Source organism: Vigna angularis, chromosome 4 (assembly GCF_016808095.1).
Source record: "Vigna angularis cultivar LongXiaoDou No.4 chromosome 4, ASM1680809v1, whole genome shotgun sequence".
NCBI lineage: Eukaryota > Viridiplantae > Streptophyta > Magnoliopsida > Fabales > Fabaceae > Vigna > Vigna angularis.
The window spans coordinates 42,428,999-42,454,233 of NC_068973.1; the positions used below are offsets into that span (position 1 = coordinate 42,428,999).

Here is a 25,235-nt window from a genome sequence, read left to right on the forward strand (position 1 = left end):
TTCATTATTTTTGCGGTGCAAAAAGAAATCTCCTTAAACAAATATTCTCAGTTAAGAATCATGAGTAGCTATACTTAAAAAATGGTTTATACTCTAAAAATACGATGTACATTAAAGTTACATATCTAAAAATAAGTGGGTGTGTGCTTTTATTAAATTTTATGAAATGAGTTTTCTACTTTTATTAAGTTTTTATTTATTCAATGTTGCTTTCTTTCACTCATTTTATTCGTTTTTAATCCATAAAATTTGGAAAGTTCTTTAATTTTCTTAAATTCTCTTTGCAAGTAAAAATCGACGAGTTTCGTACGTATTAGTTAATAAAAATAAAATATGAAATACGTATTGCAAATAAATTGTTTTATGGCAAAACGTAACTTATTTTAAGTAACTAAAAATATTTAATAGGATGCTTGCTTTGTAATAATGTAATGTTGAAAAAACTCAAACCATTTTAACTTTTCACTGTTTTTTCTTTATATGAGTTTGATGATGACATATATATTAATATTATAAAGAAGGGATTAACAAAAATACTAACATTATAAAGAGAAGCTATCTTTACATAATAAATATGTATACAAGTTTCTACAGACAGATACAAGAAGGGAAAAAGTGTGATATATAGTTTAAACATCGTATGAAGAATGATGAGAGAGAAAAAAAATCATAGTTAGAGTCATAATAAAAATGTAGCGAGTAGTTTGTGAAACACATGAGCTGCAGAAAATGTTGGAAGTCCCACATCGACTAGAGATAAGGCCAAATGATAATATATAAGTGAGGTGTAAACCTCACCTTACAAGCCGGTTTTGTGGGGTTGAGTTAGGCTTAAAACCCATTACTAATATTAATATATAAGTGAGGTGCAAACCTCACCTTACAAGCCGGTTTTGTGGGGTTGAGTTAGGCTTAAAACCCATTACTAATATGGTATCAGAGCCATGGTTAGAGCCTATCCTAGCGAGTTCTAAGTGGGCATTCTATTCTTCACATCGACTAGAGATAAGGCCAAATGATAATATATAAGTGAGGTGCAAACCTCACCTTACAAGCCGGTTTTGTGGGGTTGAGTTAGGCTTAAAACCCATTACTAATAGAAAAAGAGAGGTTCACTAAGAAGGTTTTATTTTAAATTACTTGTATCTATCTATGTACATATATGTAGTCTATACATATATATATATATATATATATATATATATATATATATATATATATATATATATGTATGTATATATACATGTGAGATATTACATTGAGAGTGGGAGTGTGAAAGTGCATAAACATGGGTGATGAGAGTGTTGCTGCTTCGCCTCATTTTGGTTTGATATCTGAAGAGGACCATCTCTGGTTCAGTTTCCTTGAACTAGAAGCCGCTTATACTCATAGTGTTCTGGACGATCCTTCTGTTACGTTCTTTCCCCTCTCTCTTTTTTTTTCTATCATAACTACTTATCAAATGACAATTTTTCATGTCTTGAGCAGATATCACAGTGTGTGGAGACACCGCCTCAAATCCAAAATCAAAACCATGTGGTGATATAATTGATTAATTAGTTACTGAGGTTTTAATTTCAATGTGATAGCATTTTTTGTTCCCTTTTGCAATTTGCATGGTGCATTGGTCTAGGTCGCAGCAGAAATGGGATGCGAAGGTGAATACGGTAGTGAAGCGCACCGAGCAGCCTCGCTGAGTAGGTTCCGTCAAAAGAGAAAACGACGATGTTTTGCTAATAAAATAAGATACAAGACACGCCAAGAAGCTACTCTCAGGTTAGATCAGATGAGATCCATCAGAATTCTGAATTTTGAATATTCATATTTCTTCTCTGTTCATCTTATTCATATGCCTTTCCACATTAACTGATTACTCTGCTTAGGGTACATCGTAGTAAGAGCCAGTTTATTTTATCCAAAATCCATGAGTCAGAGCAAGATGTCTTTCACTCGGAGATATTGTCAGTTTTCTGCCCTTCATCCTGTTTTCAATTTCTGCTGTTTTTAGTTTCATTTGAATTCTTATTATTGATACTTTCCCCAGCTTCAAAAATTCCATTGCCATTTATTTATCAAATGTCTTTTAAAAAAGAACAATGTTTGGTAAACTGGCCAAATACCTCCCAAAAGTTTCCATTTATCTAAAATTTATTGTTTTTGTTTTTATTTTAACAATAATAAATGGTCAGATTTGTTGTGTTTTTTATAGATGCTGTAACTGTGGCATTAGTTCAAAATGCACTCCTATGATGCGGCGAGGGCCATCTGGGCCAGCCTCACTTTGCAACGCTTGTGGCCTGTCTTGGGCAAACAGGGTATGATTGGCAAATTCTTTCTATATATCTCTTTTTTTTTTTATTAATTATGTAATGTAGTACTTTTTTAAAGAAAAAACTTTGAAATATTATAACATGAAAGTTTAAAAATAATTTTTAAAAGTTGGAGAGAGTTAAGAAAAAAAAATTTCCAAATTCACAAATTTGAAAATTACTTTTGACTTTTAAATTATATAATCTAAAAAAGATTAAAAAACAAACTAATATTCATTAGATTGCAGGAAGAATTTGCCAAAATGTTTTCTTCAATTTTTTTTTTATGTTATGTTTGGTTCACAAATAACTTCTTTTGTCCTTACTTTGTCAGGGTGTCTTCAATTATAAGAAAGCAATGTAATGCATGTAAATGGTTAAGGGAGAAAATATAAGAGATCTGAAATATAAGTATCTGTTGGACAGAATAGTTTGTGGGATAGAAATTTGTCTTCTGTTCGGTTAATTGCACAGGATCTATATATACATTCTATTAAAAGATAATTTATGTATAATAAGAAATTATTAATAAATTTATTTTGTGATCTTTAGTTGTAGATATGCAACTCATATAATTAAGAAATTATACATTAAAAGATTGTGAAAATATTCACTATGACCATTTTCTTAACCATTCTATTACTTTTTCTAAAAAAAAATAGTTTAAATACCACAAGTTTATATTGTTTTATCCCTTGATATAATTAGACAAGATAATATTGTTAAAAAGAAAAGATAATTTAAATGCTCTATTCATATTTCAATAAGCTCTGTTTTTTTTATAGTCAAAATACTCTAAAAGGTAATCCATAAAATTTCCTTTTTAAAAACAAATATGGTTTTCACCTTTGCTGTTTTTTCACATAGGAGTTTCTTCTTGTAGTTTCTGTTTGGGAAAGGGTAACTTTAACATTTCAACAATCTTATAATATTTTATCAATTTAAGAAATTATAATTTTTATATATATATATATATATATATATATATATATATATATATATATAAAGAGAGAGAGGAGAATTTGGTATCTTGTGGCCAGAGGGTAAGGTTTTGCTGTTAATCTGAGAAAAGTCTTATCTCTGAGTGGCATATCTGATCTCATCAACTTCCCATTCTTCTCTAATGGCTGTTTCGGCTATCACTGGAGCGAGGCTAACCCTAGGGATGCCTCTTTCCTCTCCCGCACTCACACGCAGAACAACTTCTCCTGCGCTCGTTATGGCCGTCTCCATTGACCACAAGGTCGACAACAAACTCACTCTTACCAAGTCCGAGGAGGCTTTCGCTGCTGCCAAGGTACGATACCTCTTCCTCTGCAATTGGAATCATACTCAATGATTTTATTTAATTTTGATTTTCATGTTAGGAGCTGTTGCCTGGAGGTGTGAACTCCCCAGTTCGTGCCTTCAAATCGGTAGGTGGTCAACCAATTGTGATTGATTCTGTTAAAGGGTCTCGCATGTGGGACATCGATGGAAATGAATACATTGACTACGTCGGTTCTTGGGGTCCTGCCATTATTGGACACGCTGATGATCAGGTAAGAACCAACCTTCCCGTTTTCCATTCATTCGTTTATAATATATTACTTGTGTTAAATACACTCAGAATGAGAGTCTTAAAACACCGTAAGAAAAGAAAAAAAAAAGGAATTGGGTTATATTGAAGGATTTAATTTGAATGCACTGTCAGTTCAAACGTTTTTTCTTTCCATTAGATATTTTTTTCTTATTGACAGTAAAGGTCGTTACATTGGCTGAATGAAAATTAAACTTCGTGTATGTTGGAACTTGGAATCACATTGACAGGTGCTTGCAGCTCTGGGTGAAACCATGAAAAAAGGAACCAGCTTTGGTGCACCCTGTTTGTTGGAAAACACTTTGGCTGAGCTGGTTATCGATGCCGTCCCTAGCATTGAAATGGTTCGGTTTGTCAATTCAGGCACGGAAGCTTGCATGGGTGCGCTCCGTCTTGCACGTGCTTATACAGGACAAGAGAAGATCATCAAGTTTGAAGGGTGTTATCATGGCCATGCAGATCCTTTTCTTGTTAAGGCTGGCAGTGGAGTTGCCACCTTAGGACTTCCTGATTCCCCTGGTGTCCCCAAAGCTGCCACGTATGAAACCCTTACAGCCCCCTACAATGACATCTTGGCCGTTGAGAAGCTCTTTGAGAATAACAAAGGAGAAATTGCCGCTGTTTTCCTGGAACCTGTTGTTGGAAACGCTGGTTTTATTGTTCCTACACCTGAATTTCTTAATTTCTTGCGCAAAATCACCAAAGAGAACAATACCCTTCTCGTGTTTGATGAAGTTATGACCGGATTTCGATTGTCATATGGAGGTGCTCAAGAGTATTTTGGTATAACTCCTGATTTAACAACTCTTGGAAAGATAATTGGTGGAGGTTTACCGGTGGGTGCTTATGGTGGGAGGAGGGATATCATGGAGATGGTGGCACCAGCTGGCCCAATGTACCAGGCTGGGACCTTGAGTGGGAACCCTTTGGCCATGACTGCAGGCATACATACCCTGCAGCGTATTAAGGAGCCAGGAACTTACGAGTACTTGGACAAAGTCACAGGTGAGCTTGTTCAGGGCATTATTGAAGCTGGGAAGAGGGCAGGCCATGCAATATGTGGTGGGCATATTAGTGGGATGTTTGGTTTTTTCTTCACAGAAGGACCTGTGTATAATTTTACAGATGCCAAGAAGAGTGACACTGCCAAGTTTGCTAGGTTCTTTTGGGGAATGCTGGCAGAAGGTGTCTATTTGGCACCATCCCAGTTTGAGGCTGGCTTCACCAGCTTGGCACATACTTCTGATGACATTAAAAAGACAATAGCCGCTGCTGAAAAAGTTTTCAGAGAGATCTGAATGATAAATTTTGTTTCGTTGCAAAATTTAGAGAATGATTTTGTAGGTCACTTTAGATTATTGTTATGGCAATTGCTTTCGTTTGTATCTGTATTATTTTCCAGTCCTGTATCTACCCGGTGTATTATCTTGAGCTGTAAGTCACTTGAATTTGAAGCTTGTAAGCATTTGAAATCATTGTCTAACTTCTAATTCTAGTGCCACGTTTTATGTTGTTGTTGGCGTGTATTTTGGTTATGCATTACATATCAGGATACATCTTTGTGGACTACATACTTTCAGGGTGGGAATAGGCAAAGAATTATGTTACTACTAATTAAATTGAAGATAATAGATGAACCTTGTTTTCTAAATGGATGGATGAACTTGAGCAAGATGTCCGTATTATTAAAGAAGCAAACAGATAGGACGATCAACATTTTTCTGTTGCCTACAGGGGTGGACTGTTAATGAATATTTTTCCATATTTGCATAAGCTATTCATTAAAACTATACTCATGGTGTGCATACTCATTTCTCTTGCAACAATTATTAGCAGGAGTCCAGACACAATGGTTTGACTAGCAAGGGTTCTTTCTTTATTCGCCGTTTGAGAGCAAGTATAGTTGACATGTTCTTGTAAGTCTCGAGTGCCTCTCTAAAATTCACCCAACATCAATTTCCAAGTTCTATAAATACTCATTCAGGTCCCTGAAACGTGCATGTACCAGGTTGAATGTTCATTACAAACTTCGGGCAACTTTGCGTATTTTTCTGATAAACGGCAGCGATTTTGAAAATAATTAGCTGTTTATTAATCGGAGGGTTTTCCAGAAAGGCCACAATCAGTGCAGAGCATTTTATGTCGACCGGAACAATTTTTTAAGGTAAACAGAGTTCCGTTGTTTTTATTTTTACAAATATTTAATGCAGATACTTTCATTTTGTGTATTTTCGAGTTCTACGCTCAGCATTTTTTTCATCAACTAGCGTAATACCCTTGCCCATGCACATTAGAAATCAAACAAGATGAAGGATAAAGAAAATTCTGATATATTTTGAGCCTCTGATACTTATATCACAACCTCTAATGTATCGCAACCTTCACATGAAATGTACAATGCAGTTAAATTAAATTTTGTCTTCATACAAAATTTGGGTTTCAATCTGCAGCCTCTGTCAAGATGCTCCGTGTGGACTTCAGCCAGCCGATCTCGCAAAAAGTCCAAAGTAAGCTGGATCTCAAGAAAAAAGATGATGTTAAGTGTCTGAACAAAGCCAAAGTATAAGAGCAGCTATAGTTTGGCTTATAACCTATATCATCATGCAGATACGACTATCATACATATATTCAATAAAGAAAAACTGAGACGATTACAAAATATTATACTTCTTTCAAAATCCCAACGACCAAGTATCCTCAAATATCTCAATATTTTATGACGGCTGAATAGACTCAACTCTCACAGTAAATAAACGATTTTCCTCTACAAAAGATGAGCTGTTAGACTGTGACATGCCTCTTGCTTGGATGTTACATTAAACAAATGAAGGAACTTGCTATTGTTATGCTTTCATTACCTACATTTACCATTAGCCCATGTTTACAGGTTATTAAATTCCTCTTTATATCTTGTTAACAATTTAAAATAAAAAGAAAAATCATTGAGCTTTCTAAATGACTAGTATACTTAACAAGGGAGCTATGGGATCTCAGTAAAATTACAGAATCCTTGATGTTCTATTTCATGGCCAGAAAAATAATAGAAAGCATAGCACTAAAGTAGCAAATATAAGTACCTCATTGGCTTTGTTTAGTTGAAGTTCACAACGAGTACAATATATAAGATTGTGACTATCTTTAAGCTCTCCTTCCTTACAAATGGGACACCAAATCTCTTTCCCATATGCCTATTACGAATTTTCATAACCAAATCAGAGACTTCATTCCAATTCAAGGAAAAGAAATTAAGGTTGCTTCGAAAATAGTAAGAAACACTACAGATAAGTACAATTTTTTTCTGAAAACATAGCACAAATTCTGTAGTCAGCGGCAACGTGGAAATGACACTGATTATGATGTGATCTGAGAAACCAGTGCACAGAAATGGCCAAAGGATACTCAAAATTTGGTTTATGTTATAGATACAGATGCAGATATTGGCAGCAAACCTAACATGTTTGGGTATCAGTGACTGAAGAAAGCTATAGATGCAGAATCAAAATCTAAGAGTTCTGTTATTGAGAGATGCTAATATCTAATTAAAAGATAACTTGGGAGACTGCCATGTTTAAAATCCTGTACCTCGTCTTCATTTAGCTGCATATGCTCATAAACCGCACGAGCCAGGTACTCATCCACTTCATGTTCCCAAATTTCAACATCGCTTTCTAACTCTGCAGGGAGAGAGGTAACATGACCATATTATATTTAAAACAGGTGCAATTAACGCAATTTGAATAGCAAAACAGGTGCTCCTTTTCCACCATTGTCTTCTTTCTCCATCTACTCATCAGGCACAATCAATCACACACGCTCACCAATGCAGATGCATAAATACATCCACGTGCAATGCAATGAACTAAGTCATAGAACACGATATTACTTAGCAGGGAATATGACACATTATTGGATATGATTTGCATATAATTGGGAGCGAGTTGCTTACCTTGTGGTTGGGATTTGAGGTCTTCGTAAAAGATCCTTTGCATTTCTAAGAGTATTTCTTCATATTGATCCGGGCAAGTGGTGAGAGGAGGACCTTCATACTCCCATAACACCTCGTCCCTGCGTTTCATTTTGTGGAATTCATCGAATACAATATCCTCCAATGCACACTTCAGAGTATCATCCTGTTGCTGTTCGTTGCATCTGAATTTCCAGAGTAAGCGTGTTCGGTTCTCTCGCACCCGTTTGTAGCAGTTCTCTCTGAACTGCCAATCCCACCCAACATCTCTCGCTTAAGCCGTGTTTGGAATGAAACTTGAAAAAGGGAATCAGGAAAAGCTGACCTTTTGTTTCCATAAATGATAATTGTTGAACGGAGAATCTGATTTCAGAGATGGTCGAGTGGCGCTTGCGTTCTGCTTCTGCTTCTCGTTTCCATCTTCTCCTTCCTCCATCCCTCTCTTTCCCGCTAGGTTTCCTTTCTCTTCCTCCATCACTGTTTTAAGGAAACTATCAGTCAAATTTTAAATTTTCAATCTTTTACTCTTTATTTAAACAAACAAATATAATTAAATATGCACTTCACTTAAATTTCATTTTTTATTAATAATTGACACTATTCTCAAATGATAATCTATACTATTTTTTTTAATGTAAATAATTATTTTACTAATTTTGTCTTTAACTAACTATTTTTTTTATTCAACTGTTTCTTTATTTTATCTTTTTTTTTTCTAAAAGTTAACTATTCTTTTAAATTAAAATAACTATTTATAATAAAAAAATTATTTTTTTAAATTACCTATAACATAATTATAAAAATATTTAATTTTATAAATATAAATAATAATAATTTTATTATTTTTTTGTTATTATAAAAAAATAACACACGAGTTTCACTAATTTGCGCTTTACTAGTTTAACATTAATGTAGTTAATAAAGTATCACTCCATCAATAAAACGTCAAAACAAAAATATTTTTATCATGGGAAATTGTTTAACGCTTTATTAGAATTTAAATTTAGCTATTATTTATATTTAAGGGATTTAAATTAAATGCTTCAAAAATAATATAATTGGTAAAATTTGAGTAAGATGATAAATAAATTCAACCATCTGAATATTATCTGAACTTATGATTATCTTGTGGGAAAGTTTTCGTATTAAGTAGATAATGAAAATACTCAATTTTTTCAATTAAATATAAAGATACGATGGAATGGATATCTACACACTCATCGTATTTTTGTATATATACTCACTCTAATACTTATTTTGTTTCCTTTAAATTAGTAAAGGATTTAGTTATTAAATAACTTAAAAATTTAATTCTCTTATATTTTAGTTTTATAATCTTTCATTTTTTTTAGTATACACTTTTTTTTCTTTCTTTTAACTCTTTGACTTATTTTATTACTATTATTATATATATATATATATATAGATATGAAATTCACTAATGTAATTTTATTTTTATTACTATCTCTATATAATTATGTTCAAATATGTATTATTAATTATGGTCAATCAAATAATTTTATCTCTTACATTTAATTATTTATACTATTTTTTATATGTTTTTATTTGTTTTTTCACATTAAAAATATTTGACTTTTAGTTTCAAATATCCAATTGCATAAGTAATTTAAAAAAATATTTTTGTTATTCTTTTGACTCATATTTAATCATTTTTACTTCTTTTAAGTATTTTTATTTGTTGTTAGCGATAACATTTTATAATACTTTAAATTATTTATAACATATTACTAAATTTATGTTGAGGTAAAATGAAAAAATAATTATTTTACATAAAAAATAATTAAACTTAAATAATAATAATAATATTAATTTACATACATAAATAAATATAATTTATTATTTTATTAATGTTATAGATTATACTAAAATAAAATTAAGTGTTAATTAAATTGAAAAGGTAAAAATATAATTTATAATATTATAGGTATAAAAGCACTAAATAATATAGTTTATATGGAACAAAGAAAAAATATACAATTTTTTTTATTTGTATTTATAATCAATCGATAACTATTTGGATTTAGGTTTTATTTATTGTTTTTCTGTATATATTTTAAATTGTAATTTTTATTGTTGTGAAGCTAGGATAAAAGTCAACTTAAAACTGTTTAGCACTCCTATTAAATTTTATTTCCCTTAATTTAGGTGTTAACATGAAAAACAGTTAGAGAGATTCGGTGTGACAAGATCTAATTTTGAAATATAATCGCAGAGTGACAGACGACTGAGATTGAGTGACCCGAATACCCGATCCATCACATCTTAATTATGAATTAGTAATGATATATATGCTTTCTCTCCTCTTTGAATTCTAATTAAACTCTTCTCTTTCTCTTTTCTCTGTCTTTCGTAGAAGACGAGGAAGTAGTAGAGGCAGTTAGAGAAAGATGCTGGAGAATATTCAGGCTGTTCCGGCGACGGAATCCGCCCCAGTCGTCAAGCGCTATGCTCCTCCCAACCAGAGGTATTTTCTATTATTATATTATTGCTTGAATTACGTTACCCACTTCACTTTTCAATTCCTAATATTTCCCATTCCTTCTTTTGCAGAAACCGTTCTGCCAACAGGCGCAAATCATCTGGTCAGTTCACTCCTATCTTTCTTCCAATCAATTGATCCTTTTATTTCTATTTAGATGTCTCAATCACATGCCTTGTGTTATTTATCACTGTCATTCCAAATGGGTATTTAGTAATGTCAAATAAGTGCAGTCCCTTTTCGCCTAAAAGGGAGTAATGTGTGTGCTTATTTTACTTTTGAAGTCGATCCCTTCCTAATTAGTTGCACAAGTCACGTTTGGTTGCAAATTTCATTTGCTATGGCTCAGTTACTGCCCTATAGTGTTTATCTTTTCTCGATAGAATGGCAGGTAAAAAATTAAATCCAGTGTTTCTAGTTTGGGTTTTTTCCTGATTTCAAATACCATACTGTAGTTTCAACTTTATTTCGTAACATATCCATCTTTAACACGTGAAAGTGTAACATAAAACTTGTCATTTTGAGGAAAGTAAAAAATAAATACATGCAGTCCTCACCCCTCACACATCGTCATTCTGCGAAAAGAATATATAAAAAATGGAATAGGTTGGTTATATGGTAATGGAATGAATCTCAGGAGAAAATTTGACAAAGTTTGAACAACAAGGTTGGACATTTGAAATTGGGACAAACTGGAGGGTGAGGAACCAAATATAAGTAAGACAACGCAATATAATGAACTTAGCTTTGCTCGCCCTACATATGCATGAAATTATGGGTTTATACAAAGAAAAAAAGCAGGCTTAAGACTGTTCACTCCTTTTAAACTCTTTCTTAATATATCTTACTTTTGTAGTCTTTATGAAATAAATTCAAACCCTAATGATCTTCTTCTGTATATCAAAATATTGTCATGAAAAATCATGAAAACTCTAAAGGCTAGAAAGGAATTTTTAAAAGGCCAAATATAAATTGAATCACCCTCCCCTCAGATCCAGCTCTGTTGACAACAGACTAATGAAACCAGTGTTGTCCTTAGCCTTCAGGCATTGTATTATCGGAGAAAATTCGAAAGAAATATCACATGAGAATAATTGTGAGTTACCCTTACCTATCTGGTTTGCAAAACATATATGCTACCGAACTTCTTTACTTTTTTAATATTAGTGCTATGTTCTCAATTATGGTACTTACTGTTTACAGTGACAAGAACTAAAATTAAGAAAAGAAAAATAGAATACTTGTTTCAGTAACTTTCCTTAATAACACACCACTAATCTCATTTGCATAATTCACACTGAGTAATGGCAAAAACTTTAGGCAAATTTTCTGTTAGTCCCCATTTTAGTTAGTTTGTTTCTAATTTCTAGCTGTTTGGTTTTAATTAACTTATGTAGATCGTCTTGATCGGACAAACAGTGTTGGGACTGAGTTAGAAAAGAATCAAGTCGCTCCTTCAAGAAGTGTTCACATTCCAGATCATGGAGATGCTGGTAGCAGTAATCTTATTAACGAAAATCACCATTCAAGATTCATAGCTTTAGAAGGGTGTGGTTGCAGTGCAGCTTCCCAGCTTCTTAATGATCGTAAGTGTATCCCAAACTTTTCTTGAAGAACTTGCATATATTGAGAAATTGAATATTCTTTCACTCTGATGTTTTCTAGATTTCCTTATAAGCTCTCTAGAAACATTACTGTTTGTTCCTCTGTGGCAATGGCAAATAACGATCGCTTTCAAAAATTAGTAACCATAGGTTTGTTTCAGACTCATCCTCAATAAAAGGAGGTTGAGCAATTATAGTCAGGAGCAGTTAGTGAATAACTAAGTGCAAGGTTGGTAGTAACAGTTAGGCCAACAGAACTAGGAAAGAATGTAAAAGGAGGTGATAGAGGGAGTCAGGAGGATATTGTGTAAGAAAACTGAGAGTCGGCAGAGCCTTTAGGTCTGTCAAAAACCAGGAAGTGTCATTAGAAGAGAATTCAGACCCTTGTATACAATAGTCCTCGGATCAATTATTACCTTTATACCGTTTAACGCATTCTCTTTGTCATAAAATTTCTTACCTTGTTGAGAACCATTTTTGTCATGTTATCATTATTACTTTGTTTCCTAATTTCCTTTACTGAGAAGATATGTATATCATGTAATCATAAAACAAAATTCAAAATTAAAAAGTCCATGACATGACAAGTAACAAGTAAAATTTTTTACACACACAGTCATCATCCATCTTGGAGCAATAGGAACATGGTAATGAAGTCATAGAATGAAAGTTGATTTCGAAACTGGAATATTTTTTGTAGTTATTTTCAGAAAAAGCTATGTTAGTTTAGAGTAGCTTAGTCAAGGATACGTTTGCTCCCCTACTTTGACTATGATTGCAAGTAGGATTCTTCCTCATCTGGAATCTAGATCCATGACTCGATCATAATTGAATTCAGAGCCATGTTAGTTGACAGAAAAAATTTAGAAGCGAAGTTAGATTAGATGGTCAATGTTCAGTCTATCTGTTTCCGTACCAAATTATAATTAATTCTCAAGTCCAAAGCAATGCCAACATTCTCCTACTTTGTTTTGCTTATTATGAATATATCTTTTCCATTTAATTCTGTCTACATGGTTACATGCCTTTTTGTTTCATTAGAGGTTTTATTGTCCTCGGCATTTTAACTATTCAGCTTTGCACAACACATTGAGTTTATTGGATTGCAAAGAGAAAGGGATGGGTGGGTGAGGCTGGAGTTTGTTCATTTACTTACAAGCTCATTATGTTTTGTCCATATCCGTGGTTAACATTGCCTGTTATCTTTGTTGGCCATAAATTTACGTTTTCAGGTTGGGCAGCTGCAATGCAATCCTACAATAATTCCAAAGACTCATCTGGTTAGTGCCCAACCATCAAAGATTATTTTCTTTTTCCCATGTTATGAACACTTGCCATTTTGTTTACAGTATTTGATGACTATGAAACTCGAACTTGTTCTGTGTGTCTAAGAAGTTCTTAGTGTATTAAATTGAGGTCACACTGTATATATGAAATTATTCGGACTGATTTCTTGTAATTGTATTTGTACTTAACTACAAATTTAAAGGGAAGAAAAACTAATATTCTTAACTTCTTCATAAGCTGGCAAGTGGACAAGTTTATTTGACTGAATAGCTTTTCTCTTTTTCTGATAATTTCTTCTGATATAAACCGAAGTAGCCAAAAATCCTGCTCATGTAATTAATATGCATATTATTTTGAAGCATCTATCATGTACGGCTTTGGTAAATACAAGTAATAGTAAATTTTGTGCTGCATAAGAGCTCTCAAGCAGGGCATGAAGCCTGCCTTTTAATTTTCGTGCTACTTTACCATTTCAGACAAGCCAGTCATGTATTCGAGTGGTGCGTCAGCATGGACTCAGCAGCAGTTTAGACCTCCTCAGCAGGTAATCACTTTCCCTTACCTTGTGATTACATTCTCCTTTTCAGGTTATGCAGCCATCTATAAGTGCTTCTTCCTCTTGTGTGTCACAGCAGGATTTCCTGGCAGAACTTCGTCGCCAAATGCAAAACGCTAATCCTAATTCCACATGATGGCTCACTTGGATGGCTTGTCTAATAAAGTTTTTTGGAAGAACGTGGATTAGCCGACTGCTTTAAGAACACTTCCATGTTTAGCTACTTCTTGTTTTGTCAAACTCGTTACTAATACATGTAACGGAATTTCAGATTATCCTATTTAAATTGTATAAATTGGGGATGCCGCACATTCAGGATTCCTATTTAAAGGTTTATTCAGTATTCTTGCAAACTCTTGATTTCTTTATTTATAGAGAGCCCTCCGCAGTATACACCTTTTTAAGTTCCAAAAAGATAAAGAAACTAAAAAGCTAAGATACATGAAGTATCGGTTTCGATTAATCTAAGCTAAGTAATTTTAGTCCTTGTTTCTGTTGACATCCCAACACATCCAAGTTTAATTATGTGTTACATAAAATTGACAACTGAATATTTTCACTTTTACTTCTAAAGCCGATTGCTACATTGAATTTGGTTACCATGTGATTAAAAATATTGTATATATATTTTTTTAAAAATCTGTGATTAAATTATTAATATTTAATTGACAGTCTTGTTTCAGTATTAACATCTAAATTTAACTTACTGGTGTTACAATGATTGAAGTGAGTATCTAATATCTGTTACCATCTTGTAATTAACAGTGACGATGAAGCAGTTTAAATGTCGTGATTAAATCAAATGTATATTTCTAAAACAAAAATAAATAACGTCTTTAACCATACTAAAAAGAAATAAAATTAGAGTTACATGCTAACATGATGTCACATATATGTTATTGAGCTTCTATTTCGTATAATAATTACTTACAAGACCGGTAAGAACTAGAAATATTCAGTTTAAACTTTAGAGAAATCGAAAAATTCGTTACAAGAACTAAAATTAATGTTTTTCATTTCACATTGAACCAAAAATACATACTTATAAAATAAATTGTGTGATGTATACCTGGTTTGCTGTTCTTTTTTACCTTAAAGAATAACGAACATTTATCTTAAAAACACATTGAATTAATTTTTAAAGTTCAAATAGGTTAGATAAAGCAAGTCAAGAACATTCATAATTTATATAGAAAAATATCTTTTTAACAACAACAAAATGTATTTTTTAAAATAATTTAGTATTTTAATTTATTTAAGGTTGAAAAATTGACATATTTTTGTAGATGAACTTAAGATAACCCATCATTATATAACCCATCATTATTTAGGAATTAATTTGTTAAGATCGTGTGTTTTTGTCCGTAAAATTAATTTCTCTGAACACATATTTTGTAAGTATTTATTTATAAAATATATTAATTAAATGGAGAAAAGAAGGTTATCTAGATATTTTTGGTCGAAGGGAGAGGAAGAAGAGCAGAGAAATGGTGGTTGGGAGAGTTGCTGTTCCAAATCCTCCCTCCGGTCTGTTCCACAATCCTTCTTCTGCTGCCACCCTCATACCTCCACACATTCGTCTTCTCTCTTTCTCCGCTTCCGCCGCCGCCTCCTCCTCTTCCTCCTCCGCCAATCGCACTCGTCACACGTCCACTACAAAAAGCGATTCTCCCTTCTCAACGTTCGGAAGAGTCAAGACTCAGAAACCGAAAACTCTGCTCCACAAAAGCAGGGACCGAAGACGCGCCCTTCAAGTTGAAGAAGAAGAAGAAGACGATAATGATGATTATGATGATAATGACGACTACTATGACAATCTCGCAGCCCCAAGAGGAAGACCTTCTCGTTCTGGGTCTCGGTCAGGTGGACGAAAACGAGGAGGATGGGATATCATTCCCAGGTTTCCCTCACAAGCCAAATCAACCACTGACACAAACTTCTTCAGTCTCAAGTCATTTAAAGAAATTGGGTGCGCTGACTACATCATTCAATCCCTCCAAAAAATCTTCTTAACGCGCCCTTCCCATGTACAGGTACCTATTCATTCATTCGCTCCTACCATAATTCACTCATGCTCATATGCTATCTCCTTTTGTTGTTGCTTTAAGCTTTATGCTATTTCTGACAAGTTCGTTGCAATGAGTAATTTGATTGTGTATTGCATGTGTAGGCCATGGCATTTGCTCCTGTTCTTAGCGGAAAGACTTGTGTCATAGCTGACCAAAGTGGTTCTGGAAAGACATTAGCTTATCTTGCACCAATCATTCAGCGTCTTAGACAAGAAGAACAAGAAGGACGTAGTCAATCCTCTTCGCAAGCTCCTAGAGTGCTGGTACTCGCACCCACTGCAGAGTTAGCCTCTCAGGTCAAATCCTCCTTTCTTAATCTGTCTTATTGTTTTGCTTGTTTGAACCCTTTGAGAGTGGTGTAACTCTGTTGTTCATCTAATGCACTATTGCGTGCTTCGCAGGTCTTGGATAATTGTCGATCCTTGTCAAAATCTGGGGCTCCATTCAAATCTATGGTTGTCACGGGAGGTTTTCGACAACGGACTCAACTGGAAAATTTACAGCACGGAGTTGATGTCTTAATAGCAACGCCTGGCCGTTTTTTGTACCTCATGAATGAAGGCTTCTTGCAGTTAACAAATCTAAGATGGTAAAACTTGATCTCTTATTTATTGAATTGTTTACTACCATTACAGATGTTTACATTGATTTTCTGTTTTATCATCAAACGGGCAGTGCAACTAATTTACGCGTCCATTTAGGATATTTTATCTATCCATGCCCTTCTCTTCCTCAACGCGTGTCCATTTAGGATATTTTACCTATCCACGCTGATTGTGAAATTTTTCTTTACAACAATTTGTTTCAGTGCTGTGTTGGATGAGGTAGATATTCTCTTTGGTGATGAGGACTTTGAAATGGCTCTTCAATGCCTGATCAATTCTTCACCGGTTGACACACAGTATCTATTTGTGACTGCAACTTTACCAAAAAATGTTTTCACCAAATTGGTTGAAGTTTTTCCCGACTGCGAAATGATTATGGGGCCTGGTATGCATCGAATAAGTTCTCGCCTTGAAGAGGTCAGGTTTCAGTTGTAACTTTCTTTTCTTTCTATTTCATTTTTCTTGGGCAGAAGACAACATTACAGAATATCAAAAGACTTATCTATGAATATGTTGACTTAGTACGGGAAAATTCAATGGACTAAGTACGAGAAACATAATCACTTATTGTCTCCAACGTGATATTTAAATTGAATTGTTTTACTTAGGAGCTATATATATAGAGAAGGGGAGGGGATACATTTATCCCAAGAATAAGTGTAAGTAATTACTCTTTATCTGATCCTACTATTTTATTTTAGATTAATGACTCAGATTAAGAATATATATGGGCTCTCACGTGAAATTTGTTTTCCACTTCCTACCTTTATCTTCCCGTTCGTAGTTATGTAAAACTATTAGGAAGGATTTTACTTACCCATGGTGAATCTTAATCTGGACTTTCTATCTTATTTTAGATCAATGGCTCATAATAAATACTTAAAAGGCTACTCTTGATAAAGCAGTGAGTAATAATCATCCCGTAATACTCTCCATAACTATGAACAGGAAGATAAAGGTAGAAAGTGGAAAGAAAAATTTGAATAAAGTGTAGAGTTTTAAATACTGAATTTGAGCAGTTAATGTAAAATAAAATACAAGGTTCAGATTAAGAGTAACTCATTATAGTTACTCTTTACTCTTGGAGTAAGTAGATTCCTCTACTACACACGAGCACACACACTGATGGGGAAATGATTCTCTGTATTTGAGGTTGGACCCAAGAAAGGATGAAGGAAGAGGATCAGTATTGTATTCAGCACCTCAACTCAATCAGGAAAATTCAATGATTAATAGCCAATCTAGGCTATCTAAAAGAATTCAATTTAACTACTTTAACAAATTGCCAACTCAGCACTAACAAAATCGAACAGGAAATTATAGAACTTATTGTTCCTCTCCTCTTGGTAATAGACATATTCTGAATTTCTTTTCTGTTTAGCAATCCTTTTGGGCCTACTGCTCTGGGCCTCTTCTACCTGCATGTTCGCATTATATACTTTGTATTGTGCATAGCTATTAGAATTTTATTATTCATGACTTAAAAGCTACCATTTGCTATAGTTGACTACCTATCAATTCGTGTTATAAGATAAATCTCAAATGACTTTCAATCTTAAGATTTATGAATGTATCAGTGTAATTTTGTATCATCGATACTAGCACTCCATCCAAGTATTTTTCTCTTATAATAAAGCCAAAATTTTCTACTTCACTACTTTGTCATTCATTCCTTATGTGCATTCTATCTGTGGCTGTTTCATTGCTTCATTTTCGATCTTCTATAATAGGGGTTTCGCAATCTCGGATTTAACTCATCACTCTGATATGTGGGCTGATGATTAAGTTGGTTTATCTAATGCTAGTTTACAGTTATTACCTTGAACGCTGTATTCATTTCTATGATATACTTGAAGTTATTTTTCACATTCTTTGAGTCATACAATTTGGTACAACTATTTGAATCTCGCTTTGGTCATACTACCATAGCTTGTAACAAATTAGAAAAGTGGGATCATACACTGTATTATATATTTTTAGGGTGCTGGGATATTTTGGTGCTATATTATATTCTTAGACAGCTATAATGCATATCAATATTTGTTATGTAACTGACTTCTGTGCCAGACTGCCAGTATTTTGAGTCATCAGTTTCTATTTATCTTGATGTGGTTAGTATCTTCTTATTTGTTCAGATTCTAGTAGATTGCAGTGGAGAAGATGGACAAGAAAAAACTCCGGATACAGCATTTTTGAACAAGAAAACCGCACTTCTGCAGCTTGTGGAGGAAAGTCCTGTTCCAAGAACAATTGTGTTCTGCAACAAGGTATTTTACATTCTGACTTGAGACTTATCTTTTACAATTTTAGTTTTCTATGCAACATTTGTCCTTTTATTTTGGTGTAATTCTCCACACAAAAAAATTGCAGATTGAAACATGCAGAAAAGTTGAAAATTCATTAAGGCGTTTTGATAGAAAAGGAAATCACATGCAAGTTCTACCCTTCCATGCTGCCATGACACAAGAATCACGGCTTGCTAGCATGGAAGAGTTTACTCGTCCTCCATCAAAAGGAGTCTCCCAGTTCATGATTTGCACTGACAGGTATTTGTCAGTTAAGTCTAATTTTACCTTTGCCTTTCTGACGTTTTGATGATTCTCTGATTCAGAATAAGTGATTATGGTAACTTGTCACAGGGCTTCACGAGGTATTGACTTTGCAGGAGTGGATCATGTCATACTCTTTGACTTCCCACGTGATCCAAGTGAATATGTACGTCGTGTTGGAAGAACAGCCAGAGGTGCGAAGGGAGTAGGAAAGGCATTTATATTTGTGGTTGGCAAGCAAGTATCCCTTGCAAGCAAAATAATGGAAAGAAGTCAGAAGGGTCACCCACTACATGATATACCTACGGCATATTAGCTAATGAACTAGAATGAGTGCTTGAAAAGGTTTCTCTGAACTTCACTGCTGAATCATGGAAAGGAGAGCTATGCAGCTGCTTAACCTCTTTTCTAATCAGAACCACCTTATTCAAAGCAACTTGGCTGATCCATAGGCGGCTTATTAGTAAAACAAGCACAAGGTGGTTTGCAAGAGTTGTAGCTAAAACATGACTTACGTTTATTATCAAGATCTCTGAAACATGAAATGAAAGTTTTTTACCTACGCGAGTTTTTAGGTGCATTTTCACCCTTAGTTTGCAAAATGTTAACATTAAGTCATTTAGTTGTTAATGAAACTAGTAGTACAAGAAAATTTTGACGTCATTTTGGACCTGAATTATAGCTGGTCAATTTGATCGTTACGAGAGTATTTTGTCCATTATTTTAGTCTCTGTTAATTTCAATACTAAACAAATCTGCTCTCTCACGTTAGGCTTCATGTAAGACGTGGATGTGGTTAATATCTACAGAACTTTCTCTCTTTTGAGACTAAAATGATGGTATATGTAAATCCAGTTCAAGCAAAATCTAAGTCATATAAGTGGTTAATATGGGACAATTTTTTTCTCTTTTGGAATTTCAATAGTATAACTGAAGACACATTCTGGGGAGCATTATTTTTACATTTTTTTTCCGTAATAAAAGTTATACATAATATCATTAGTTGTGGTATTCTCTGATTAGAATTAGAATTTCACTTGATAGTATCACTTATCGGATTATTTGTCACCAAATTATTTATTAGGTATATTATTGAGGTAAAAATTCAAATATGATAATGTAAACAAGTTGTCTCTTCCGATATTTGCTATTTTATGAAAAAAGAAATCCTTTCTTGACATATTCTTTACAAATAGTTTATTTTGTATTTAAAGGGGTGTCATTAGGATTCAAGCCCGAAACAACTACTATTTCCACGGACCAATTTTAATTTTTGCACTAATATATGTTAAATCTGTAAATTTTCTTATGAAAAAAAATCAAATAAATATATAAAGTTAATCTATATTATTATTTAATCTTTTTTTTACACAAGTCGTATATATGTATATATTAATTTTAGATTAATAGGGTTATCAACTCGCAATTAAATATTTTTTAATTTCCTTTGATTTAAAGACTAATGCGACTGACAATAACTTTTCAGTTTCAAGAATTAAGATAGCAGTTTATTCATTATTATATTTTTGTTGAGTGCCAGAATCTTTTTCTAAGGTGCCCTCAATTTAATAATTGTATATGATGTCTGAATTCAAAAAGAATGTCTTGTTATAACAGTGTTAAATAATAAAAATACATATTTAGTTTAATAACAAAAACTAAGGTTGCGTGGTTGTGTAGATTGTAGCGTTGCCTGGACTGGAGTGAAGGGAGAAAGCAAAGCATCTTCTTGATTTTGTCTTTCTTCACCTTCTCAGCAATGCCGCCTTTGTCAACAACTCACTTTAGGTTTCTACTTTTTTTCAATTTCTATTTCCTTTAATTTCCTGCAGTTTCTATTTTTTTTTTCATTACCATATGCTTCGACGACCGTATCTGTTTTATTATTCAATTTGAGTGTATGGTTTCTTGAAATTGAGATGAGTGGGTATTAGATTTTAGCTCACCCACTTCACCACTCATCCTTTCAACCCTCGAACTTACCCAATGTCGCTTATTCTTTGTTAATTTTTCAAGTAATTCATATGATCATATTCGGCTAATGGGATAATAAATGGTGACTTTGGGTTCCTGCTACTGAGATTCTTTTGATGTCATTTTCATTCTTCCTTATCAAAATGAATGAATGCAGCAGTCAGACAGTTTTGCTAAATTTCGAAAACTCTGTCGTATTTGTGGGATTAATCTCCAGTGTGCTGTTGTTTTTACCATGTGCGTATCAACTTTGTTTGAAATCTTGCTTGAATAGGTTGGAAAACAAGACGGATTAAATGCTCTACAATTTGTATATAATGTTTGTATCACCCCTCTTTTCAATACAGAAAAACACATTTCATCCAATCTTTTTAGGAGACACCGATACTGCTGCTTTTTTTTCTTCATTTTCCTTCATTTTATGATTATTTCCTTTTCCTCAACTCTAAGGGCTGGACCTGTCAATTGATTAATTGCAGTCCTAGTTTTTATTTTCGTAGTCAAGTTCCTAGTATATAGAAGTTGTTTTACATTCCTTGATTGAACAATGAATTGTTTACTACATAGTTATTATTCCATGAAGATATGCTTTATTTATTTGTTTTTGTAAAATAGAAATGTTAGATGACTTTTATCTTGTTAAAATCAATTTACGAATATATAGAATCAAATATTACATCAGTATTAATTAAATATGAAATTTATAGTCACAGTCTAATTTGTTATATAAAATTTAAATATTATTCTGTTTACTGCAGAATCTTGAAATTGTACATATCCTGAAGATTTATTTGCTTTTATTTTCTTCATTGTGTGTTAATATATGATCATTCCGAATGTTTTTATGGCCTTATTACTTGCACATGGGATTGTACTCGTATTTTGCGTTTATAAGATTGTTGTTGCTTATTTATATTCTCTCCCTTTCAGCTACTGTGACACAATTTCCTTCTCCTTTTGATGTGCCCTCCATGGACATTGATCTAGAGGTACCTATATGTGAGCATGAGAAGCTTAATATTGGATCTAGTGGAAATAATCTTACAGATACAACATGTGATATATGTATTGAGGAGCATAAAATCAATCCTTCGTCAATGACTGCACACTGTAAGGAAGTTTTAAGTGAAAAAGATTTCTGCTGTCAGGATCCGGTGGATTTGAATTCTAATCAAGTGGATGCAATTGATAGATTTCCCATTAAAGAACCACAAAATGGCTTGGAATTTGAATCAAAGGAGGCTGCCTATTCTTTCTACAGAGAATATGCTCGCTTAGTGGGTTTTGGCATCACGATAAAAGCCAGTCGACGCTCGAAAAAGTCAGGAAAATTTATTGATATTAAAATTGTTTGTTCTAGATTTGGAAGTAAGCGTGAGTCTGGTACAGCTGTTAATCCACGACCATGTACAAAGACAGACTGTAAGGCTGGAATGCATATGAAGAAGAAGATAGATGGGAATTGGATTATATACAATTTTGTAAAAGAGCACAATCATGAGATCTGTCCCGATGATTTTGTCACGGGACGTAGCAAACAAATAAGTAATCTAGCTTGTCGTAAGAAGGGCATGCAATTGGCTCTAGACGAGGGAGATGTGCAGTTGATCATCGAATACTTTATCTCTATGCAGTGTGAAAATCCAAACTTCTTTTATGCAATAGACCTGGATCAGGATAGACATTTGAGAACTGTATTTTGGGTTGACTCAAAAGGAATATTTGATTATAAAAAGTTTCATGATATTGTGTTGATTGACACTTTTTACCTGAAAAACAAATATAAAATTCCTTTTGTTCCTTTTGTCGGGGTCAACCATCACTTCCAGTACATTTTACTTGGATGTGCACTGGTTGGGGAAGAGTCTGTTTCAGCTTTTATGTGGTTAATGCAAGCATGGCTCAAGGCAATGAGTAACCTACCTCCCGAGGTGATTATCACAGATCAGGAGCAATTCTTGAAAGAAGCTGTCATGGAAGTGTTTCCAGATAAACATCACTGTTTCTGCCTATCACATGTTTTATGTAAAATAACCAAGAATTTGGATTATATCATAAATGAAAATAATAATTTTATGGAAAATTTTGACAAATGCATTCATCATTACTGTTCAGATGAGAAATTTGAAGAGAGATGGTGGAAGTTGATGAATAGAATTGAACTAAAGGATGATGAATTGGTTCGGTCATTGTATGAAGATCGTAAAAAGTGGGCGCCTACATTCATGCGGGACATTTCTTTGGTTGGATTATCAACAATTGTAAGATCTGAGAGTGTATCATCTTTCTTTGACAAGTATATCCGTGTTGATTCTACCTTTGAGGAATTTATTGAACAGTATAAAGTTTTTTCTGTAGACTGTTTTGACATTGAAGCCAAAGCTGACATTGAAACAAAACAAAAGCAACCTACATTAAGATCTTTATCACCTTTTGAGAAGCAGCTATCCGCAATTTTTACTGATGCCATATTTAGAAATTTTCAGTTGGAAATATTGGGAATGATGTCCTGTCATCTGCAGATGGAAACAGAAGGAAGGGAAACTTTGACATTTCTTGTTCATGATTTTGAGAAGCGGAAGAAATTTATTGTTTCTTGGAAGGAAGCAGATTTGTATGTCTGTTGTTCATGTTGTTTATTTCAATACAAAGGTTTTCTATGTAGACATGCGATGCTTGTCCTTCAGAAGTCGGGCATAACCAGCATTCCATCCTATTATATTTTAAAACGATGGACAAAAGATTCAATGGCCGCCGATCAATTTTCTGGTGACATAATTACCAGGACTGCTAATCGAGTTCAACGATTTAATGACCTTTGTAGGCGGGCAATTGTATTAAGTCAAATTGGATCGTTATCTGAAGATACTTACCGTGTTGCATCTCAGGCCATGGAAGAAATGTATAAACACTGTGTGAACACAAAATATTCTGCCAGAAGCACTTCGGATCCCAACAAGTTGGCTCTTGATGCTTTTGATGTTCGAGATAAAAATTATGGCTGCAACAGGGCAAAACCTACTAAGAAAAGGAAGTCATTCAGTAAAAGGGTTAGTTGATGATCAACTGTTATGGTGCTGCTAGAACTTGTATTGACTTGTAAGTGGTGGACCTTCTTAAACAGATTTTGTATATTACAGGAATCCTCTGATCCAGAAAGAATCAATATCAAGATGATGGATGATCTCAGAAAGAGGGTTTGCCTTTATTACTTTCTTGGCCTTGTCATGAACGGATAAAGCTTAGAATTCTAATATTGCTCATACTTTTTAGGGTCATCAGTGTTATCTTTATGTGCAGGAACAGAGAATTACAAGAGCGCACAACTTCAATAATTGTTACATTTATCAGCAGAACATGCAAACTGTGGTACGGATATTTCTCTGCACATGATAGTCCAGAAAGAATCTAGAGATAGTACTTTAACAGTAACAGTTTTCGTAAATGTTCATTCTCCTCTTAATTTCTATTTTATTCTTTTGGATACATAAGATAAGTTTTTGTTCTCACAGGACTTAGATTCTAGAGCTTCGACCCTTGATGCTTATTATGGGACTCAGCAGAGTGTGCTTGAAGATGTATTATCTGCACTCTTTTTTTTTTTTTTTCAGTTGGATGGGAGATGTTTTGAATCTCATATTTTGTTTCAATCTTCAGGGGCAATTGCATTCCATTGCAAGCCGTGGTCCACATTATGGGATGCAGCACAGGATGCAAAGACCGGTAGTGATTTACGGCTTACATTTTGAAACTACTTGGCTCAAAATTTTTAATCCAAGATAATTAGCGTTGGGTGGTTTGTTTTCACAGCTTCAAGGAGAGCTCACTTTCAGAACGCCAACAGTACAAGGGTGTTTTGACCTCCAAGATAGTCTAGAAGCTATAGTATGCATTTAAATGATTTAGTTATAATTTGCACTTTAGTTTGCACTGCGGAGTATATTCATGAGATGTGATTTTGTTTCAGGAAGAACCTGTTAAGGCCTCACAGTTCCATGACATTGCATCAAAGCAACTAGAAGCCGATAAATCACTTCCCTGATATCTGGAAGAATACAGTTTTCTTTCCATGTTAGATTAAAGATATATACGTATATATGTATATGGATAGTATAGACTAGTACTAAACATAGTTCTTTTTCTTGGGGAGTAGGGAAAAATTGCACGCTTCAACAAAAATGAGAAAAATATGACTTCAGACATCTACTTAAAGTGTTTACACTTAGTTCAGTTATAAAA

At 33.7% G+C, this 25,235-nt stretch overlaps 6 protein-coding genes across 11 annotated transcripts; 5 read left to right on the forward strand and 1 right to left on the reverse strand.

Annotated features, from left to right (window-relative positions):
* The first annotated feature begins 1,278 nt into the window (after window positions 1–1,278).
* On the forward strand, window positions 1,279–2,369 carry LOC108330550 (GATA transcription factor 25-like). Of its 2 annotated transcripts, XM_017565030.2 has the most exons (5): window positions 1,279–1,411; window positions 1,489–1,539; window positions 1,634–1,776; window positions 1,884–1,961; window positions 2,210–2,369. In XM_017565030.2, exons 1-5 carry the CDS (start codon window positions 1,289–1,291, stop codon window positions 2,319–2,321), a joined length of 507 nt encoding a protein of 168 aa, XP_017420519.1. In that variant the 5' UTR covers window positions 1,279–1,288; the 3' UTR covers window positions 2,322–2,369. The 2 variants fall into 2 exon arrangements, with proteins under 2 accessions (XP_017420519.1, XP_052732832.1); XM_052876872.1 differs by lacking the exon at window positions 2,210–2,369 and having other exon boundaries at window positions 1,884–2,175.
* Window positions 2,370–3,326: 957 nt separating this feature from the next.
* LOC108331853 (glutamate-1-semialdehyde 2,1-aminomutase, chloroplastic) lies at window positions 3,327–5,402 on the forward strand. The gene is made up of 3 exons (XM_017566832.2): window positions 3,327–3,606; window positions 3,677–3,850; window positions 4,119–5,402. Exons 1-3 carry the CDS (start codon window positions 3,433–3,435, stop codon window positions 5,184–5,186), a joined length of 1,416 nt encoding a protein of 471 aa, XP_017422321.1. The 5' UTR covers window positions 3,327–3,432; the 3' UTR covers window positions 5,187–5,402.
* A 793-nt stretch (window positions 5,403–6,195) lies between these two features.
* LOC108331854 (uncharacterized) lies at window positions 6,196–8,346 on the reverse strand. Of its 2 annotated transcripts, XM_017566833.2 has the most exons (5): window positions 8,178–8,346; window positions 7,835–8,099; window positions 7,471–7,562; window positions 6,966–7,076; window positions 6,196–6,400 (listed from the first exon to the last, which is right to left on the reverse strand). In XM_017566833.2, the coding sequence occupies exons 1-5, from the start codon at window positions 8,325–8,327 to the stop codon at window positions 6,239–6,241; spliced, it is 780 nt and encodes a 259-aa protein (XP_017422322.1). In that variant the 5' UTR covers window positions 8,328–8,346; the 3' UTR covers window positions 6,196–6,238. The 2 variants fall into 2 exon arrangements, with proteins under 2 accessions (XP_017422322.1, XP_017422323.1); XM_017566834.2 differs by lacking the exon at window positions 6,966–7,076.
* A 1,826-nt stretch (window positions 8,347–10,172) lies between these two features.
* On the forward strand, window positions 10,173–14,152 carry LOC108330073 (uncharacterized). 2 transcript variants are annotated; one of them, XM_017564538.2, is made up of 6 exons: window positions 10,173–10,337; window positions 10,424–10,455; window positions 11,750–11,938; window positions 13,189–13,236; window positions 13,720–13,787; window positions 13,876–14,152. In XM_017564538.2, exons 1-6 carry the CDS (start codon window positions 10,261–10,263, stop codon window positions 13,933–13,935), a joined length of 474 nt encoding a protein of 157 aa, XP_017420027.1. In that variant the 5' UTR covers window positions 10,173–10,260; the 3' UTR covers window positions 13,936–14,152. The 2 variants fall into 2 exon arrangements, with proteins under 2 accessions (XP_017420027.1, XP_017420028.1); XM_017564539.2 differs by having other exon boundaries at window positions 13,879–14,152.
* Window positions 14,153–15,236: 1,084 nt separating this feature from the next.
* LOC108332072 (DEAD-box ATP-dependent RNA helicase 50) lies at window positions 15,237–19,584 on the forward strand. Its single transcript, XM_017567178.2, has 7 exons — window positions 15,237–15,832; window positions 15,970–16,164; window positions 16,270–16,457; window positions 16,677–16,890; window positions 18,609–18,740; window positions 18,844–19,019; window positions 19,113–19,584. Exons 1-7 carry the CDS (start codon window positions 15,287–15,289, stop codon window positions 19,336–19,338), a joined length of 1,677 nt encoding a protein of 558 aa, XP_017422667.1. The 5' UTR covers window positions 15,237–15,286; the 3' UTR covers window positions 19,339–19,584.
* A 1,069-nt stretch (window positions 19,585–20,653) lies between these two features.
* On the forward strand, window positions 20,654–25,235 carry LOC108329854 (protein FAR1-RELATED SEQUENCE 2). Of its 3 annotated transcripts, XM_052876670.1 has the most exons (9): window positions 20,654–20,810; window positions 21,927–23,257; window positions 23,885–24,046; window positions 24,137–24,193; window positions 24,297–24,365; window positions 24,509–24,574; window positions 24,654–24,719; window positions 24,807–24,881; window positions 24,964–25,235. In XM_052876670.1, the coding sequence occupies exons 2-9, from the start codon at window positions 21,968–21,970 to the stop codon at window positions 25,036–25,038; spliced, it is 1,860 nt and encodes a 619-aa protein (XP_052732630.1). In that variant the 5' UTR covers window positions 20,654–20,810; window positions 21,927–21,967; the 3' UTR covers window positions 25,039–25,235. The 3 variants fall into 3 exon arrangements, with proteins under 3 accessions (XP_052732630.1, XP_017419697.1, XP_017419699.1); XM_017564208.2 differs by having other exon boundaries at window positions 21,927–24,046; XM_017564210.2 differs by having other exon boundaries at window positions 21,927–24,046; window positions 24,968–25,235.

Coding starts and splice junctions, on each gene's coding strand:
- LOC108331853 (XM_017566832.2), top strand. CDS start 3,433: ATGGCTGTTTCGGCTATCACTGGAGCGAGGCTAACCCTAGGGATGCCT. Junction 3,607..3,676: donor AGGCTTTCGCTGCTGCCAAG/GTACGATACCTC, acceptor TTTTCATGTTAG/GAGCTGTTGCCTGGAGGTGT. Junction 3,851..4,118: donor TTGGACACGCTGATGATCAG/GTAAGAACCAAC, acceptor TCACATTGACAG/GTGCTTGCAGCTCTGGGTGA.
- LOC108330550 (XM_052876872.1), top strand. CDS start 1,289: ATGGGTGATGAGAGTGTTGCTGCTTCGCCTCATTTTGGTTTGATATCT. Junction 1,412..1,488: donor GTGTTCTGGACGATCCTTCT/GTTACGTTCTTT, acceptor TGTCTTGAGCAG/ATATCACAGTGTGTGGAGAC. Junction 1,540..1,633: donor TCCAAAATCAAAACCATGTG/GTGATATAATTG, acceptor GCATTGGTCTAG/GTCGCAGCAGAAATGGGATG.
- LOC108329854 (XM_017564208.2), top strand. CDS start 21,968: ATGGACATTGATCTAGAGGTACCTATATGTGAGCATGAGAAGCTTAAT. Junction 24,575..24,653: donor AGCAGAGTGTGCTTGAAGAT/GTATTATCTGCA, acceptor TTCAATCTTCAG/GGGCAATTGCATTCCATTGC. Junction 24,720..24,806: donor AGCACAGGATGCAAAGACCG/GTAGTGATTTAC, acceptor TTGTTTTCACAG/CTTCAAGGAGAGCTCACTTT.
- LOC108330073 (XM_017564538.2), top strand. CDS start 10,261: ATGCTGGAGAATATTCAGGCTGTTCCGGCGACGGAATCCGCCCCAGTC. Junction 10,338..10,423: donor TATGCTCCTCCCAACCAGAG/GTATTTTCTATT, acceptor CTTCTTTTGCAG/AAACCGTTCTGCCAACAGGC. Junction 13,788..13,875: donor AGTTTAGACCTCCTCAGCAG/GTAATCACTTTC, acceptor TGTGTGTCACAG/CAGGATTTCCTGGCAGAACT.
- LOC108332072 (XM_017567178.2), top strand. CDS start 15,287: ATGGTGGTTGGGAGAGTTGCTGTTCCAAATCCTCCCTCCGGTCTGTTC. Junction 16,458..16,676: donor CAGTTAACAAATCTAAGATG/GTAAAACTTGAT, acceptor AATTTGTTTCAG/TGCTGTGTTGGATGAGGTAG. Junction 16,891..18,608: donor TAAGTTCTCGCCTTGAAGAG/GTCAGGTTTCAG, acceptor TTATTTGTTCAG/ATTCTAGTAGATTGCAGTGG.
- LOC108331854 (XM_017566833.2), bottom strand. CDS start 8,327: ATGGAGGAAGAGAAAGGAAACCTAGCGGGAAAGAGAGGGATGGAGGAA. Junction 8,100..8,177: donor ATCATTTATGGAAACAAAAG/GTCAGCTTTTCC, acceptor TGGGATTGGCAG/TTCAGAGAGAACTGCTACAA. Junction 7,563..7,834: donor CCTCAAATCCCAACCACAAG/GTAAGCAACTCG, acceptor CTCTCCCTGCAG/AGTTAGAAAGCGATGTTGAA.